General features: G+C 44.8%; 2 protein-coding genes across 4 annotated transcripts in view; one reads left to right on the top strand and one right to left on the bottom strand.

Moving 5' to 3' along the window:
- The window catches only part of LOC146207094 (citramalyl-CoA lyase, mitochondrial-like), a 28,150-nt gene extending 8,501 nt beyond the window's left edge, over positions 1–19,649 (bottom strand). The window contains exons 1-3 of one of the 3 annotated variants that reach the window (XM_084598985.1): positions 19,494–19,649; positions 2,445–2,634; positions 1,508–1,705 (exon numbers count right to left, since the gene is read on the bottom strand). In XM_084598985.1, coding sequence (XP_084455111.1) covers positions 1,508–1,705; positions 2,445–2,634; positions 19,494–19,573 — 468 coding nt within the window. In that variant the 5' untranslated portion in view covers positions 19,574–19,649. Of the gene's footprint in view, positions 1–1,507; positions 1,706–2,444; positions 2,635–3,007; positions 3,192–19,493 lie in introns of those variants that run through there. The other 2 variants (XM_084598821.1, XM_084598902.1) reach the window with 2 other exon arrangements.
- Positions 3,198–16,621, top strand: LOC146207095 (uncharacterized). Its single transcript, XM_084599102.1, has 3 exons — positions 3,198–3,348; positions 4,085–4,231; positions 16,359–16,621. The coding sequence occupies exons 1-3, from the start codon at positions 3,198–3,200 to the stop codon at positions 16,472–16,474; spliced, it is 414 nt and encodes a 137-aa protein (XP_084455228.1). The 3' UTR covers positions 16,475–16,621.
- Positions 19,650–20,023: the final 374 nt, after the last annotated feature.

A 20,023-nucleotide genomic window follows, 5' to 3' on the forward strand; every position in this document is an offset into this window, starting at 1 on the left:
ACTATGCCATGCCATGATTTTTCGCTCACAATGCCAATGATGACACCGATGCGGGATTTTCAGCATAAAAGGTCCTTTAATGCTACCGCATTAAATATTCTCAGGTAATGGCACTTGTTGGCTCCTAAAATGACTAAGGCTACAAAGGATGCTATACTAGTACCTGGCCCAACCAATGAGCCACCGCAGGAGGGCACAAAGGGGGATTCACTCGATCATCATGAGCTAGACAAGTATTATGGTTTCATTTTGATTTTGCAGGGTTTAATGACCCAAAGCAACTCAGGATACGAGAGACGCTGCAGTGAAGGATTCGGAAAATTTCAACCAATTTGTTTTCTAACATGCACTGACATCGTACCTCCATTGAAAAATGGCCGCAGCGGCCGGGATTCGATCCCATGTCCTTGGGTTCAGCAGTCGAGCGCCCAAACCATTGAGCCACAACAGTAAGCCACATGAATAATGCTATATAAACACAGCTTTAATTTTATTCAAATAGGCATGTAAAACAAGGTACCGACTACAGAATGACAGCGCTGATTAACATTTGTGTCCGTCATCTGGCACTTGCCTTTGTTAAACAGGCCTGGCCTAAGAGTGGTAGCCGTAGTCTGCGCAACCAGAATTTGGTAACCACAGGGGGAGGGTTATTGTGTCAAAGGGAAGGTGTGGACAGAGCAAGGAATGGTAAGAGTCAAGAAAGTGCCATAGTGAGAGGAAGATGCATATGATGGCAGGTGCATGGGGAATGAATACATAACTGGGGACATATAGGAAGGACAGTGCAGTGCAAGAGTGCAAGGATGGGGCATACTGCTGCTACAAAAGCACCCAGAGAGAGCAACACCTGGAGCATACATAAAAAACCAAATGTCTACAGCTATACAATAAGTTCTTAATTCTTCAGCTCAATACGTACAGCACTACCTTAAATGTAGTTGCCAAGTCATCCACTGCATAATGTGTCATGTTTGCTAAATGTAATGTGCCTGCCTGACTACATACTTTTAGTGCTGATAAGTCATGACTTAAAAAGTGCACATGACAATGCTGTTATGCTGCACAGTAGCAGCTGAGCCTTTTCGTCAGCACCGTGTCTCACATGCTGAACGAGTACAGAAGGAGAAGCCTGCCATGGAACACAGGACTGGACGGAAGGTAGCAAAGACAAGCACTGAGACAATAAGGCCAGGAAAAGCAATGACACATTCACCACATGCATGCACACATGTTCACCACATGTGTGCATGCATAATGCCGGCCTCAGATGACCCGCTCTTTCATAACAACTGTTGGGTGTGATGACCTTTTCTTGCTTGAACCACTAAGAGCACTCTTGAACATGCAAATTCTTTGGAACAACTTCGATGGTGTTTGCCACGAAGAGATACAGTCTTTCACAGAAAAGCTTTTTCACCCCTTATGCAATCCACAAAACCTTTCGCACAAAAAGAAAGATTATCTATTTTCACCCACTGTGCAACTGTAGTGCCAATCAGCTTACATAGTCCAGCTGGCTGGTCTCTTCCACCTTAGGTAGAAGCAGTGTGCTTGGCAGGTGGCTGGCTCCTAGGATGCACTGCAGGTCATCAGCTGCAAGGCCTGTGCTGACTGCATTGATGCGCACTGCCACATCCTTATGCCGCCCATCCCCTCGGCTGCTGCTACCCAGGACATGAGCCACTGTCTCTCGTGCCTCTTGCTGAAATAGGGATTCCACACGATTACCTCAGTAACACTTAGCCGAGCTAGGAAGACACAATTGCTCTCGTTGTGTCAAGACACAACAGCAGCCTCAGCATGTGGACTGACTATGCGACTCACTCAGGTGCACAGCTACAACTGCGGTGCACCTGGTAATAGTGAACTAGAATATATACCGGAATAGATGAAGGTCTCCGCATGTCCTTAAAAACATCACCTGTTTCGAGACGATTTCAAGTGTGTAATCGCAGCGCCTCAAGTAACTTCCGGGTTACAATATAGCACTTGAGCGATTGCCGGTAAACACTGTTAAAATATTTGTTGCAAAGCCAAAAACATGTATTTGGTTGTTTTATGCACCAGGCACTCACTGCAAGAAAAGTTACCAATTCTGTTTGCTAAACAACTCAGAAACGCAGGCAGCACATGTAAACGCGATCAGAGTAGCCAACAGCAGCGCTGACGCTTTGTTTGCTATTTGCATAGACAGGCACCCCATGGGAAATCACTCCCATTGGTTACACTGTATATAGTAGTTCACTGAAACCTGGTGATATCCACCAAACCTCTGGAGATGCCCTTGAAAAAATGAACGTTGAAATTATCTGCCAATTATAACAGGTAACACTAATAGGCCTTGAAAATGTTGTTCATAAAGATATCATTCTGAACACCAAAGCGAACATAAGATCAGGTTACCACATTTTTAAGTAATTACAATAAGCCCAGTGCAGTACCTTTTTGCTAGCTGCCACGCCATCCTCACAGTCAAGGACCATGCAATCCACATCTAGACCAAAAGCCTTCGTTATCTTCCTCTCATCGCTACCAGGCACATAGAGGACAGCACGGCGCGGTGTGTAATGCCGCAGTGCTGGATAACCTGGAACCCATGCCTTGTACAACACATTATGGACAGCACGCCACCTGCAAAATGTGATTAAAACGGGCCAATCAAACTATACATCTAAAAGAAGCAATGTACCCGCGATCGCGGGAAATGGTCTTGTTTAGCGCTTCATCGTGTTCACTTTTTCACTGAGGAGTACCGACTCGTTCACGGCGCGCGTTCATGACCCGAGCCTTTGCTCATAACGGGCCATGCACGCACGATAACGTTGTTTTTGTTGTGGCTGTAGGAAGAAGGAAAAGAAAATGCACGGGCCAGCTACTGGCTCTGTAGCTGAGCCACCTCCGCTGTCTCGTGCGGACAGAAGAGATAAAGTAAAGAATAAAACAAAAGAAGAGAAGAGAGCGCACGATAATGAGGTAAGCTCGTCATGCCGTGCAAAACAATCACCTTTTCAGCACGGCCCAGTTCATCAAAGGGGAGCGGCTAAAACTCGCCATGAATAATGCCAGTGTTGCCTGGATTTTTGCTGGACAGCCGCCCTGAATCCCTAGCAATCCCTAGGTCGGATTGTCCCTAGTTGAGGGCACGGCGTGCCGGCGGGCCACCGCTCATCGCCCGCCACCCACCCTGCTTGGGGATGCCGCCGGTGCCGCGGCGGCGGTTTGGTGCCGTGGCTTTTGTTGTAGTAAACGAGACTGTGCCTGTTGCACGGACGGGTGCGATCGAACTGACTGGTGTGCGCGCCATGAACAACCCTGGCACATCTGCTGCGGCTTCGGTACAGAAAGGTTAGTGCCCGGTCTGTGAAAATATTTTAGTTGTGGACAAAGCATGCCAATGAAGGTGCCGCCATGTTCAAATTTTAGCTGCCAGTTTTGCGTGCAATGTTCGTGGTTATATGCTGTCCGCTTACCGTTCTTATTTGTCACATACTGCAGGGATTTGTGCCAAGGTATGCACTTGCAGCACGCGCCAATTTAGCACTGTTGAAGGCGAGCACTGCACTGTCTTATGATGCTGCTAACTGGCGCTTGATGCTTTGTCTTCTATCAACCAGATACTCACGGCACTCGTCAGTGATTAGCTGCTTAGGGCGACGAAGCTCATTTTATGCTTTTTACGTTCTTGGCCCCGATTCTCCATACGCTGTTCGTTTTGATCACATCCGGGTGAAGTACTTGCCTATGATATCGCTCGAGCATCACTAGCTTGAAACTAGTGATACATATTGAGCACCAAAAGCTCGAAACTAGCACTGAACCTTTCACAGCTAAAAGCGGCAGCTATATGGATGATATTCTGCGTACCCTTGATGAAATTTTGCCTAGTTTGCGTCGGGTACGACAAAAGGATAAGCTCTGTTGAGACAACAGAAATGATAACGTAAATACCGTTTAGACAACTCCATTGTAGCACGGAGACCACGTAGAGGTGCTTCGAAGTAATGAACTCGCTACTGAACTCCCCTTATGTGTGTGTGATTTTTTTTTTCCTGTACCTTTAGTTTCTTACACTCCTTACTAGAGCCCTGCACGGGTTGGATTTTCCAGCCCCTTCCCTGGCCCACGTTTGAAGACCATCCCGGATCCATGGTTCCAAGCCCATCGGCAATGATTAATGGCCCGGACCCGGCCTGCGCTTCCACGACAGGGCCTGTGCCAAACCTGCAAAGTAAGTCTGAACAGGCGCCTTAAAAATGTATTGCTTAACTAGCACATAACAATAAATCAAGATGAGAGACAAACCTTGCAAAATATTCTTGGTTGAGAAGGGCACAGTTAAAGCACCGACAGAAGCAAAGGCATGGTGAAGAATATTTTGACAAGACATTTTATGTAAAGCTATCTAGCACAATGTACATTTAAAAGGTGTGGATTATGGGCATTTTAACTATGACTCCTTATAAGCAATTGGCTCTTGGTGCAAGTTCTTTGCTTAATCACCTACAAAAATACTGCCCCTGGCAACTTTGCCCCAGGAACATTAGTGGGCAAGGGCAGAAAAAACCAAAATTTACATATTCATTGAAGAAATCACAGCCACATTGTCACATCTCTGTGGAGACGAAAAGCGGTAGCGTCTGTTCATTTTGCATGTATATGTTATTGGATATGTAAAGATTCCTAAAGCAATAAGCTCTTATCCTACAGCATTTATTGTAGCGTAGAGACATTCTTTGGGGGGGGGGGAGTCAGAATTTTTATGAACAGATGGCTGCCTGCCGAGCAGTCAATTGAAGGTCCTTGTCCAGGGGCTGTTATAAGGCTTCAAATGTCCAGCCGTTAGCGGTAACACAAAGGTTAGAAGCTACCCTCTTGCTCACTGATTTCTGAGAAATCCTAAGCTGATGGTGTTGAGTACTTCAGTAGGCACGTGCTTATGCAAACGGGCTGTGTCATGCATGACAGGTTACAGCACTTCATAACACCTCCATTGTAGTACAGTTCGCTATCGAGTTTTGAGCCTTTCCTTTTTAACTTTTTTCACTTGTTTCATTGAATGCAGCCTGGCATGTTCGTACTAAATTGCTTGGACAAAACACCGAGTGGCACTGATTAAACTCTGTTCATTCTCTGTCATTCTCTCTCTCTCTCTGTCATTCTCTCTCATTCTCTGTCAACATATGTACTAGTAGTGGTTTATTCATAAACCACCGGAATGATTTTAGTGCTGGAATTCTATCTCCAAAAGAAGCCATACACAGCTTTACCCAGCCTGGCCTCGTTCCGCCACTGCAAGCTGCAAGCCCAGGCCTGCATGTCAAGCCCGAGCCAGGTCTAGACCCATAAAAACGGCAATTTTCCAGCCCGGCCCAGGTTTTTGGGCTGCCCGAATTCATGCTCTGCTCCATACACTGTTGAAATTATTTGCCGAGAATAAGTTCTCAGCAGGCAGTACTTTGGTAATCTTTGTTAGGAAGAAATTACATGCCATAATTTTTTTGCCCTGGAAACTTGCTTACACGACTACCTCAAAAATATCACCCAGACGTGTCCCTTGCCTGCAGTCGCTTGCTGTACAAACAGCATTGCAATTTATTTGCTGACACTATGGCGCATGTAGTGCGAAACAAAAGCAGGTCATTATTTGCTAAAAGATGATTGTGAAAGTATGAAAAATTTCAGTCACTGCTATTTTCATGGGAAAATGTCACATGGCCTTGTATAGCCAATTAGGGCCAATTGATGAGAAATTTTTGCTCAAGATTTCTGCCAGCAGAGTAGGCACTGCTGTCATTTCTAATAGCTATTTCGTTCATTCATTTGCAGCGGCACCAACATGTTCTGTTGTCTGTGTTTTGTGCACCCATATTCTGTTCGTTGCTTTAAAACATTTCTGGGTAAGTGCAGTCGAGACCGCGAGCATAGTGTTGGGTGAATTCACCAGGCGGCATGACAAAAGGAGGCAGTGTGATGTAGAGGAATCCACTTGCGCCAAAGACAGAGACTGCAACCATGCCAGACAGGTTGCCAAGACATCGAACGAGAAGCCAGACTAGCCTATTGCCGAGAAGCTTACCAAATGCGGAATCAAGCCAAGACTGAAGCGGCAGCTACAAATGCGGCACCGGCCGATGGCTAATGCTTTTGACTTGGTTTAAAGAGAGCTGAACCTCTGCAATATTTAATATTTCATAACAAAGGCTTCAAGGATTTGCCTCAAGTGATTCCAGGTAGCCCTGCATGCACAAACCTTTGTCACGGATACACCTGCAAGAAACAAATAGTGGTGCGTAATTGCTCCAAGCGATGTTCTCTTTGTTTTCCTTTTTAACTTGATACCATAAAAAGCACCCTGTGTGGCAGCACCTGCTGACTTGGTCATGTCATGTAGCCTTGTGTTGTCACACAATCTGACGGACAGTCATTGCAGTGCTGCGTCACCTTCCTGCCACTTGCCAGATACATGCCCATAATTTTTCATGGATGCCAGATTTTCTGCAGTATGGGACCCATCACAATATTTTTTGTTGCCAGATTCCAGTAGTGCAGTGTTTCGTGACTTTTTTGTCACTTGTCCGGCAGCAAGACACATTTATTGCCGAGATATTTCGATTTGAAGTTGAAGAGGTCTGTTTTCCTTCCAAGGGATTTAGACTTGGGAAAATGATGCAAACGATGGTGTAGACATAGACTCCGTGATTCTTGATGCATAGCGAGCAGTGCAATCTAGCAGCAGCTGAAATTAAAGCTACAGTTCGCCAAAGCCGTCTATTTGTTTGCACCAGGCATAGATCTTGAGCTTGACCGCAAAGTTCTCGCAGTGAATCTTGACCTTTGCACCCACAGAGCATGCGGTGCTTTTTAGAGTTGAGGTCACTTGACTAACAGGATAGAATGTACGAGTGCCGGCGTGGCGGCAAAGTTTGTAGCTAGCGAAGCTATGGATGCGGCCACAGACATTGCCGAGCTACCATCACGAGTGACGAGTAAAGACTGCTACAGATCCGTCTTTTTTGAATAGCAGCAAGGGGTGAACAATGCATTGTGGCAGAAAGTTAAAAGAAAAAAGGGGTACACAGGGCCTGTTTTGCTCAATTTATTTAGTTTCCTTCACTATTGTATTTCTTAATATGAACCAACTGAGCTCCCTTTCACTCAATGCTTCCTTGCGTGTCTACACCTTATGTGGTGTACTCTAGCGTCGCTGCCCTGCAGATGGCAAACTGATGTGCCAGTAAGGTCTGTGCATGCACACTGGGAGAGTAGAAAATAGAGAAATAGAAATATTACGAGATAGTTTGGCAAACTCCTATGCTTATCATAGATATGAGACATCGGTGACACTATCAACAGCCAGCAAAAGCATTCAGCACACTTGGGATGCAATTGTTTAGCGGTGAGTGAAAAATGTGTGTAAAAAAATGCAATTGCACTACACAAGTAATGTAATGCGAGAGGTCTCAGCTGTTCGTGTGGCGCAATGGCTAAGACATTCAGTTAAAACTCCAAAGGACTTAGAATTAAATCCTGTTCGAGGCCGTTTTTTTTTTCTTCTTTTTTTTTTTGTCGCTTTTTTTTTTTTTTTTTCTTAAGCACCCATGCAATTTAAATCTTACTTTTTCCAGCCTTTCTTTTCTTTCCCAGCTCCACTCGGGTCTGTGCAGGTTTATTCTGCCCAGTAAGTTGTAACTTAATCCTGTGTGCATTTCATACCAGATTTTTCAATAGAGAAGCGCTTACTGGGGCATGAACTTCATCAGAGGAAAACTCTGCTGCTCCGCACTTGTAAACCAAAGCATGTATATCAAAAATGAAACCATGTGGTGATGCCAAATGCATAGCTGTGACTTCGAAGAACCAAAACATACCACAACGAAACTGACTGCCTGTGGCACTGCCAAGCGCAAATTTATTTTTGGCTTCCAATATTTAGCCTGTCTTTTTGCCATTTTTGAAACAAAAATTAACAATTCAAACATGCAACCATAATACATGTTAGGCAGCCTCCGGGATCCCTTGCATGTCATTGTGCATGCATCTGCGATTTCTGTATTTCTGCAATGCCTGCATTTCTGTTCTCTTTTTTCTACCTTATAAGAGTTTTGTTTTCAGTGAAAGTGGTGTTTTTGTGATTAGGAGCCAGTATACCATCGCTGCAAGCCTACTTTTTCTTTCAGTGTTCCTTTAGCACTACTTGCAGGTCTACTGCAGGTCTTTCGTATTGCACTCTGAACAATTTTTCACCCATGCTTTTCATTAGGATTTTCGAAGCATGATGGGTTGTAGCGAATGGATTTGATTGCACCTGAAAACTTCCAACACAAATTGAGAGCCTGTAATTTCTCTTTTTTTTTTTTTTTTTGCTCACTGCGTGTTCTTTGCGAATGATGAATTTGACCACCTGCTTCACGAGGGAAGGCTCGAGGACGTTGAAGCTACTTCGATTGCCCGTCACTAGGCACAGTTATAGCAGTCTCGTAGCTCACTGGGTGCATGAGGTATTTGAGGTTACTACTCCTTATCGCCATAGACACCAGCAGGCTCAGCATATGTATCTAGGCATGCGGCTTCTTGTTGGTTGACCCCTTATCATTTATACTGCGCAGTTTGTTGCATAATGGAAGCACAAGTTGACACAGGAAATGAAACGCCATGCAGTCCTCATCGCACTGGCCGTGCGCCACAGCGACTTGGAAATTGCCAACTTTCTGAATGTTGCGAAGCCTTTCGTTAACAAAGTGCGGACAGAACTGATGTGCTGTGACGCTGTGGCGAAAAGGAAAAAGCACAGTCAGCGGTCAGACGTCGTCAGAACACCTGATTTTCTTCAGAGGCTGCAAGTCATCGTGAGTGACAACCCAGAGAAGTCAATGTGGGACATTGCAAAGGAGCTCGATGTCGTAGAGTCAGCTGCCAGGCTTGCTGTGCACGAGGACGTGAGGTACCATTTCTGTGTCATGAGGAGGCCGCAATTCTTTTCTGGTAAAGGTCGGGAGAATTGTCTGCTCTGGTCCAAGCGCTTGCTAGGCAAGCTGAAGAGCCTGGAATGCTTTTTTTTTTCTTTCAGATGAAAAGAACTTCGATCAAGACCAAAAAGCTAATTGCCATAATGAAAGATGGCTTTACGGAAGCGCTAATGAGGTGCCGACAGCATTGCAGACAAAATTTCTGTTTGTGATGGTGTCAGCAGCCGTCGGCAACAAGGGTGATGTCATGCTGCCACACTGTTTTGCAGAAGGACTCCGCGTTAATGCTGCCGAGTACGCAGAGGTGCTTGCCACCGTTGTGAAGCCCTGGACTGATACTGTTTCGAAAGGAAAATCTTGTGTCTTTCAGCAACATTCGGCTCTCGCCCACACCGCCTGCGTCACCCACGAGTGGCTGGCCAACAACTTCCAATAACCACATCACTCCCAACTTGTGGCCTCCTAGTTGTCCAGATTTGAAATCACTGGCGTCGTTGAGAGAGAAGCCGACAAAAGGCCACATAATACAAAAAACTCTTAAGGTCGCCACTGCGAACTCAATGGGCAGTACCTCTAAGAACCACCTGATCCGTGCATGCAGCCATTTCCGAAGCCGAATTGAATTGGTTATTGCTGCAAGTGGCGCATTCATTGAGTAATGTGAAAATAAACAGTAAGAAAAATATCTCCTAAAGTTTGGTGAAAATATATATATATTTGCTGGAGATATTCTCTGCCTGAAGCCGACATTGCATCCTCAAATGCCTCGTGCACCCGGTATATTGCAAGATATGTGGCTCGAAAGTTCAGGCACAAATCAAAATGTAGTACTTATTCTGTATCTAATTTTGAGCAAATTATGTGTGCAAAAAAACAAAACAAAAAAAAAAGAATTCATCTCAAATTTTGACCACCGAGGTCTTCTTTATACGTCTGCAGAGCTTGCAAAGCTCGTAAACACGCTGGAAAATTCGATTTCTTTAAATTATTTATTTCATTTCAATAATTGAGATTAAGACAAGCAACATTCATAATTTTGCGATGTTTTTGAAAAGCCCAGATGTTCCCGAGCCTGGATATTCTGCCCATGACAGAAAAATCACTCTTCGCATAGAGAAGTTCTACGTCCAGATGAGGTTCTGTTTTTATATGAAGTCACTAAACTAAGAGCAGAGCTCTAAACCAGAGCAGATAATGCACCTGAAGGTGAGGAGATGGAAAAAATTATATTCTAGGGCTCTGTTTAATGACCCTGCCCGCGTCTTGTGTATTATTTTCAAATTTAGCAGCTTAATCATTCACGTGCTCGTAGTTCAGTGACATTTTCATATAATTCTGTAGTGTTTCTTATGTTGGTACCATATGCTTGAACTATTTATATTCACTTAAAGGGGTCATGACAGCTAAAATCTGAGCATAAACTGATTATTGCATTTCACTCCATTCACATAAATTATAAATCCTCGAAATTTGAGATTTCAGTGCAGTAGATAGTTTATAATGATTTTTTATTATTAATAGCGAAAGCAGCTTTATGGTTTGGCAACCTTGGGCGCTGACGTTACACGATATCATCCCCATGCTTTCTGCTATTCATGGTGACTGCGGCACTCTTGCATGCATGCCGTGGATTGTGGTCACTAAGAGCCTTTTTCTTTCTTCAGCAAAAATATTTCATTCGCATATTATTTTTACTTTGGCAAGCCTTCACTATAGTGTGCAACCTTAGCGATCCTTGGACTTGTTTTGGGCTTCGTCTAGAGATTGTCGAGAAGGCCAAAATAGATGTGCTCATGCTGTATTATTTAAGCATACAATCTGAAGCACATTATTCTTACGTTTTGAGAGTTAGCTTGTTTAACAACAAGCACTCCCATATATAAAAAGGCACATGTCCAACGTTTCCTTCCTGGTCTTAAATCGGTAACCAATCAGCAACACAGTTGATATGAATCGAAGTTCGGTTTACATTCGGCTTCTGTTTTGGTGAGCAGTCAAGGTCGACAAGTCTCGTTCTGAATGAGGCCAATTTGGGAAAGCGACCCACCGTTTGCCTTTGCAAGTGTGAACATCGGTCAGTCTGAGCGGTTCCTTAATCGCACACCCTTTGCAATCTTCAATCGTGAATGGGCCTTTAAACTGCACGCTGGTCACATGTTGGTTACAGTCAGTGTGCAGTAAAACATCTTCAGAACACAGCGGGCCTGTTTGTAAGCAGCACAATTTCTGCTGCCAAGAAGGGTAGAAAGGCCTTTATGACTTATTGGAGATTTAATTGACCACATGCTCTGAAGTTTCTTCAAAAAGCCGATATTTCTGCTATAAAACATTAACATTTCCGCTCCATAGCTGTTTCAGCACGTCTGTCCTGCTTTCTGCTCCATTTAGCTGCTCCAAAAAGCATATTTGCTTGCTCCAAGAGCTGCTCTAAACACCTATTTTGGCCACGCACACATGGTACTGCTTTTCACGAGCCCCTGTCCAAAAGTGCTGGAAGAAGACAATAACGATGCTATTTTGGGGCCTACTTCACGCAAATTCAGCACTCAGACTTCGACTACCTTGAAGGAAAGTCATCCTTGCCACTTAAGAGTGTTCAAACGTGGACTAGCCTCCCTTGCGCTTTATAATGGCGTTCACACCCTGACCGCCTACTTACTTGTCCCTGTGGGCCTTCTCGATGAAATCCTACAGGCCCCTCATGATGAGCCCACAGCTGGGCGTCTAAACTTTATTTTACTCTCAGTCGCATTCAGGTTAAATAATATTGGCCCATATTGGCCTCGTCTATCTGCTAATGTCACGCACTATGTCAGGAGTTGCTGCGACTGCTAACGCCACCGAACACTGCTAACAAGACTGCAGGATATACAACCAAACCAATCACTTGCGAGGCCATTCCAACAGATCGGCATGGACTTACTAGGTCATTTCCCGACATTGACATCTAGCAACAAGTGGATAATAGTAGCAACTGACTACCTGACTCGCAACGCCGAAGCAAAGGGCCAAAGGCTTCTTCAGACTAATTATCGTTGTAGAAAGCGAGAAGCACATCATATCTGTCGTGTAAAAAACCCACTTCTCGTTGTCCGTGGCATTGTCCTCCTTGCATGCATTAACAGTCAGTCGGCCTGAAAGTTAAGCCGATGTAACTAGTTTCTCGCTTTAATGTCAGCACAGTAGCCTGCCGCGCTGTTGCTGCCGGCTAGGAGCGGAGAAGCAGGTCAACTCCATTCCACCTTGTGTATGGCAGGGAGCCCGAAAATTCCAAAAGCACTGTGGAATCTACACTGCAGAAGTGCGAAAGGCTGAGCGTTGCTGGTGCACACGGTGCATCCGTTTGCTCTCATTATCATTATTAACTAAATGCACCGTTATCATTGCTAATGCCGTCATTGTCATTATCACTAATTGCAGCGTCATTGTCAGCGCTACTATCGTCGCATGTGAGACAACCGCAAGCTTGCCTTGCAGCGCCAGCTGAGCACTTCGCCATAGATGGTCCAGCGAGGTATACAAGTACATCGTACTCAAGTGCTCCAACACCAGATGGATGCTTTGAACGCGAAGGTTGGCATAGGAGTACGGAATTCCACAAGCCGGCCTGTTGGAGATATTCCAGCTTGCGTGGAGAGAGCAGATCCATAACCAGGTTTGAGAAGCAGAAATGAAGAGATGGCACAGCGAAGCACGGGCAAAGTCATCCCTGGCGGTGGACTCCAGCACAAAACACACGATCGCTAATGAGAACATCTATGACAACACACGAGACAGCGGACGGCAGCGGGTTACTCTGCGAGGCACGGTGTGGTTTTCTGCGCACAAGTGCTCCGAGTGCGACGCAGCCGATAAAACCATACAGCATGTTGTGATCGAGTGCCCGAAACTGTGGCCCTCCCCCCTACAACTGCGACATCAGCACTGATGGAGACTCTTTCGACAGCACTTGGTCTGCAGTCGATGTCACCACCCAAAGAGCACACCCTGGGTAGGGCAGTAGAGGTGACAAAGCACCGCCTTGACTGGTGGCGTAAACGAAAAGATTGTTGAAGGACTCCCCCCTTTTCCTTCCTCATTTCTTTTTTCTGGACTTTTGACCAATGCACAGCAGTTGGTATTTTGTTCTTTTTCTTCTCCTTTATTTATTGGCCTAATGAAGAACTCTGTGATCCCTCGCTACAAAGGGGAGTGGCCGCATCAGCATCACGCAGACAAGGAGAATTATGATGTGTGTTTTAACTCATCCTCATGATAGACAAGGGCCCGCCGGGGTGGCGCAGTGGTTACGGCGCTCGACTACTGTTCCCAAGAATGCGGGATCGTAACCGGGCTTCGGCGGCCGCTTTTCAATGGAGACGAAAGCAAGGCCGCCTGTGTTCTATGTGATGTCAGTGCACGTTAAAGAACCCCAGGTGGTCGAAATTTCCGGAGTGCTGCACTACGGCATCTATCATAGCCTGAGTCGGTTTGGGATGTTAAACCCCGCAAACCAAACCAAACCAAATCACTGTAGACAAGATATATGTGCAGTTCACGATCCCGGGTGTGGCACAGTTGGTTAAAGCTTAGGCTGGCGATGCGAGGGATGCAGGTTCGATTCCCGGTGGATGCAGGATTTTTACCTTTCCGATGACATTAGTTTCGGTTTCAGGTGATGTAATTTGATCGAAAGCTATATTGTGACCGAACGAACGCCGACAGTATGAGCCATTAAAGCGCAGCTGCATCACTTTTCGAGAATTCTGCGACATTCAAGAATTTGACTCTCCATAAGCTGTCGGTAATGCTTGCAAAGTGTTTGTGTGCTATCTTTAAAACTGATGAAGTAATCAACGATTACAATTCGAGCTTCTCCTCACAGCACTGAAGGACTGCGTAGAAGCTCGATGATGACATCACGGACGGTAATATTTTTTCTTTACGTTACCTTCGCCCACATCATGCTGTGCCTTTTTTGATGCCATCAAACAATATTCCTGGGCCTTCAATTTTGGTAGCCTTGTTTTTACTTCTTCCAACCAAGCCATTCTATGCGGGAAACATACTGGTGCCGTCAATGATGTCATTATGTGCCCCCCAAGCGTCGCTGTGTGGTGAGGAGAAGCTCGATAGCTGAAGCGGTTTAAATCGCTATTTGCGCCATTGTTTGAAATGCTAGCGCGAAGATATCTTGCATGCTTAACCTGAAAGCTGTAATCATTTGATTCCTTGAAACTCATCAAAATCTACAACTGGTGCAGTTTCCCTTTAAAGGCTTTCGCCTTAATACAGCGCTCGATGTCATGCTGATGCCACATGTAACGGAAAAGGACAGCCTCAGTGTCACTGCCTACCTTCAGCGTGCAGAAGCAGCCCGACTCGCCCAGTTGCGCATAAAAAGCCAGCAAGGCACCAATGCCTAACGTAACCTACAATGACAATGAAAATTACAATCCAGCAGACCGACTCTAGGTTTGGATGCTGAATCACCATCGTGGATTTAATGAAAACTATAAATTTTACGCTGCTGTTTCCGCAAATCAAGTTCACTCATCTAGATGAAATGGGCTATGGAATTGTCCCCAGATGTTACTGACAGTACCCCAGAGGTGATACATGTCCAGAAATTGTATGTTGTGTGCCTAAAGCCCTATTATAACTGATGGACACTATTTATATTTTGCTTGATGTTTATTTTTGCCTACCTTTCTATTCAATGTAGAGCATTGGGCCGATGCTTCTTTGAGGGGGAAGTCATACCGCAAAGCTTTTTTTTTTTTTTTTTTTTTTCCACGCTTTACGCCACCTGGACGCAGCTTTTACTCATTTTGTTGTACAATGATGAGATTTACCTCGAATGATTGCCACAACACAACACTGCTTCTACATTGTTCTTGATCATTGTACTTGGCAGGTTAACATGTTGCCTTTAAACTGAGCACTGGGCATTCTGTTGTTCGATGACCAGTGCCTTTGTCGTGATTGGCACCTTGTTGCAACAAAATAAAAGTGAATCCAGTGTGCAGATAATGCTGTCAAACAGAGTACTGAGTTCTTTTTGGCTGATAGTAAATGATGGAATAAGAACACATGGTTGCAAAGAGCATATGTAGGCTCTTGAAGACGTTACCTGTGCTCCTTCTGCCATTAGCTTGTTAATCGGTGTGATGAACCACTAGTTTAAGAAACACTATCACCAACCAAATTATTTATTAGAACCCAACATTTCGCGACCAACTCGGTCCCTTCCTCAGGGGCGACAAGTTCGAGGCCCGCAGTAGCAGGCAGCGGCCTATGCTTAGCCGATCTGAAGAAGAATGGCTATACACGCGCCTTTATTCCAATGTGCTTTCCGCCGTCGAGCTTGCAGGACAAGAGGGTCGGTCAACACGGAAACGACGAAGCGCCCTCGCATTGTGCTCCCATACGTGGCGGGCACCAGTGAGGCGCTTGCACGCATCCTGCGCAAACACGTCTGTGTGTCGCACAAACCTACTTCAACAGTCTGCCGTTTTCTGCCGCTACCAAAAGACCGTATTCCTAGAGAAAAATAACCAGGCGTTATTTATAAAATCTCGTGCTCAGAGTGCTCTGCCTCTTATATCGGCGAAACAAAAAATCTGTCTGCGCATATTGCAGCACAAAAATGACGCCCGGCAATTGAACTCGAAAAGCAACCCCCCTCGCCGAGCACTGCGAATGCGCCGACCACAAAATCGCCTTTGGCGAGGTGAACATACTTGATGTGGTGGAGACCAACCCTTTCAAAAGACGTCACGTCTTTTTTCGGTTCATCCGGCTGACAGCTGCAGCAGTGAACAGGAATCTGGGGACGCTACCCTGGCTCTGCTACACAATTGGACTTCGCCACGTGTGCCTGCTACTGCGGGCCTCAAACTTTAGTCGCCCCTGAGGAAGGGATCGAGTTGGACCCGAAACGTCGGGTTCTAATAAAAAATTTGGTTGGTGATGGTGTTTCTTAAACTTTTGTTTCAAGTACCCAACCAGGCGGAGTTACACCGAAGATGTTCTCGTTCAAGCCTTTCCAGTGACAGGCATCGTAAAGAACCAATGAGTGCGGAGGACAAGTCTATTTGCCATGTTTGAGCCTAGTCAGAGCCTCTATGAAGGCACACAAAGGACAACTTGATAACTCATTTTGGATATGTTGACATTCATCCAGCAGTAGTTATGGCTGACTGCATGGCAGTGTAGCCTAGCCTCTGAAATCTGCTTCCAAAAATTGATGTCAACATACGCAGTTTACTTGTGCAATCCGTTGGTGTTGGCAATACCTGTACTTTTTTTTTTTTTTATTTTGTATTTTCCAGTCTACAAGAGTTCTGTTTCTTGCTGTCTTTTTTTGAGACTCACTTTTGACAACTTGGAAAATCTTTCTTTTTGCAGAGTTCAAAGACTGGAAGGACCATATGGAAATCTGTGAAGTGGCTCATTTTGTTAGTGGCAGGAATGGCTCATCTGCATACCATGCAGGTTTTTGCAAATGCACATCTGTTTGTTAGCCGACTTTGAAAAATAAGAGGGCTAAGGAACCTGTTCCACATCATGTTCAAAATAGGCTGTGCTTATATGCCTAAGCTGCTTCTGACATTGCCATGGTGCTTTTGATTTTGTATACAAATGCTATCTGAATAAAAGGTGCCTACGTATCTTGTATGTTTAATGAACTCAAGCATGTGATGGCTCACATGCATCACATTGTTAATGATGGTCCCCAAGATACACAGCATTTAATTGATGCTAATTATATGGAGTTAGCTGCACGTTAACCCGGTAACCGCCAAATTAACTCCCGAAAAACATACTAACATCGGCAGGTTTAGTTGTAATGTTTTTCATACCATTCTAATTCTAAAAAGTTTCCTTCATTAGTAAAGCATGCTGTCACTTCGCCATCTTTGTTTTGTTTTTTTTACCAGTGTACGCACATCGCAAACGGGGTCAGAGTAACTGTCAGGTACAAATTCTAGATTGTCAGCGAAGCTGCTGTCTGAACTACTTTACGAAAGAGCTCTTTTTTGTTGAGGCATCACCGCCACCGGCACTCTTTGTGTGTGGCACTATCATAAAATGACTTTTGTCATGCCAAAAATGTGTGCTAAAGACTGAAATGCACATTTTTTTTCCATGGATAACTATTGCTCTGTAGAGTTGAAAATGCAATCAATGTATTTACCAAATCTATTCCTTTTTCATTGGCAGTGCAAGCAATGTAAGAGCAGGTTGGACAAGTGCCTTTTGTCACTGGCAATACTGGCACAATTGCCAATGACAAATGAAGCTCTGAGATAAAGGACTAAGCCAGCATATGGTTTTGTGGATGCGGAAAGTTATGTGTAGTTAGTCAAGTTTGTACACAGTCGTCTGAAAGATTCTCAACATTTTTACAATGATTATTGCAGACCTGCAATGAGACACTAGAATATTCACTTTTACATAGAAAAGTGATGCTGCTTCAATAGAGGCAATATGCGAAAATGCCCGTATGATATGCAGCAGTATTAGTAGTGCACAATAAAGGTTCCCAAGAGGCTAAAATTGTGGCCCTCCTACAGCCTGGAAATAAAACCCCATATACTTTGCTGATATGCACAGAAATACTGCCTTTTGATAACTAGACATACGCTGCACCTACCTCCACCATCTGTGCTTGCCTTGGATTGCAATGCCTTATGTAACGTGCACAAAGGGATTGTACATTATTTTGCAATTAATTTCGCATATACATTTTGGTGAACTGTCTGCAGCCACAGGGCCTGCTTTTGAGCTGCATAGATTTTCTCCTTATGGAAGTTTACAGTTGACAAGTGTTCTGTTCGGTTTATGGGGTTTAATGTCTATAGGCTATGAGGGATGCTGTAGCGGACAGCTCCAGAAAATTCTGACCACCTGGGTGTTTTATGTGCACTGACATCGCAAAGTACAAAGCCGCCTTGCATTTCGCCTCCATCAGCTGCCACCGCAGCTGAGAGTAAACCTGTATCCTTGGGATCGGCAATCAAGCTCTCTTATCACTGAGCCACCACAGCAGGGTACAAGTGAACATGGCTGAAAACAGATCTACGGCATGAAAAGTTTTCCCAGCTGGTGTACCTGTAGGCAGGTGCAGAAACATTTTTCAGGTGCAGAAACATTTTCTAGAAGATTTTGCCTGGCAAACAAGCAACATTTGTGCACAACCTGCGCTGTGTGCAAGGAGGCTGCAGTGACAAAGCCTCAAGCTTACTCAAGCTGTTGCTTCAAGCTTACTCAAGCTGTTGGGCTGTTCCTAATTCGTTAGCATTGTGCAAATTACTGCAGTGCAAGCTTGCCAGCAGGCTAATGTGCATCATTTTAACCCGCAACCAAGCTTGAACAAAACTAGCCAGGGTTCTTCAATAAATTTGCATTTCGGAAACACCCTGGAGCCTGAAAGTTGCAAGGAATGGCGATTTGTAAATGGCTTTTTTCAGCTGCACAGTGCCTTCAATAAGCTCAAGCTTATGACACTATTTGGCAGTAAAGTCTTCTACTGGCCTGATTGGTGCACTACCCACAAAAAAGCATTGGCACTCGTGCTGAGCAGGTCTAGAACAGCAGATGTTAAATGGTTCACAGGGCAGAGCACAAGCTGCTTTATTCTAGGTGTAGGAAATTACCAACATTACAAAATAGAGAGAGGGTACGTACACAGGACAGGAAAGGAAATGGCTGACTAAATATTCTCAGCCTGTGGAGTCATCTGTCTGTTGGGTTAAACGCTATGCAACCACTAGATAATTCCATTCTTAAAAGCTTGGGCTCGCCTCATGACAATGGCATTAATATTTTTCCATTTTGCTGCATTAAATAGCCGTATTGCTGACACAAGCTGCAAGTCTGCGAAGTGTTCACTAGACAAACTGCTTTCAAGCAATGTAAACCGTGAACGCCACTACTACCGTTCCACTAGCACAAGCAGCAAGCATCGGTGCCGGAGAGCTTCTAGCAAAGAACACTCAGAAGCATAAAAGTCGCACAAAAAAGTGCCTCGGTAGTAGTTAAACCGCTTGCGTTTTTCATTCCATAAGGTAAATGAAAATGCGGTGCCGTTTCGAATGTCATCAACAGAGCGAGGGGTGCAGACAAGAGTAGTAGCCAAAGGAGAAATCTTGCCTACCGTGGTGGCATTCTATGCCATCAAGAGCAGTTCCCTCGAATACCGCGCGATGGGCCCTACGTAGCCACAGTGCTCATCAATGTGCTGGGCGAGGAAAAAAGGTTAATAAATTATATTAAAAGCGATGGAATTCGGGCAAAAACAGCGGTAAGAGTTTGGACAGCCAGAGAAAAGCCTACATTCTTTGTCCTGATTCAACCTCCTTAGTCCCGGCGTCACCCATTCCTTGGCACATAGGTGCACACTTCTGAACCTAAGCACAAAGATGTAACTTTCATAAAGCACAAAACAACCGGCGCAACAAAACGCAACATCTCGTATAGCGGGAACAATCGCGCCGTCGCGAGGACGTGCGGCGGCCCTTTGACGTCTTATGTCCTTACCTGCAAGAAAAAGCAGCACCTTGGATGCGGGACGTGTTATTTATTAGCGAGGACCGTGAAACTTTGCTATGGGTAAACATTCAGGACGAGAAATCTTCAAAAAAAGACGGTCACTTATGCATCTCAGCGCAAAACATGGAGGCAGCCATCTTGAATGTTTTATTTTTTTTTCTCTTTTTGGTGTACATACACAACAGATGGCGCGAGACGCTACAAAAACGATAATGATGATAATGGCCGCGAATTTTGAAAATTTAATTTGCGCAGAAGGGTGGCGTTTTTCGTTTAAATCAGGCGCAAAGTCGACGAGTTTATAGGCAGACGCCAGGCATGAAAGGGAGATTCAGTTTGGCTACGAAAAAAAATTTACGCCATACATAGCATAAAAACAAATCCCACTAATAGTCATTTTCGACTTCAATTACACTCGGAGACAACTTATGGCAGTGTGGCCAAGGCTAGGCAGAAAAGGTAAGATAGGCCACTGTTCCCTAGCCTTGGAAAATGAGCCAACTCACCCCTAGTGACCT

Source organism: Amblyomma maculatum, chromosome 1 (assembly GCF_055883805.1).
Source record: "Amblyomma maculatum isolate TAMU_Amacu chromosome 1, ASM5588380v1, whole genome shotgun sequence".
NCBI lineage: Eukaryota > Metazoa > Arthropoda > Arachnida > Ixodida > Ixodidae > Amblyomma > Amblyomma maculatum.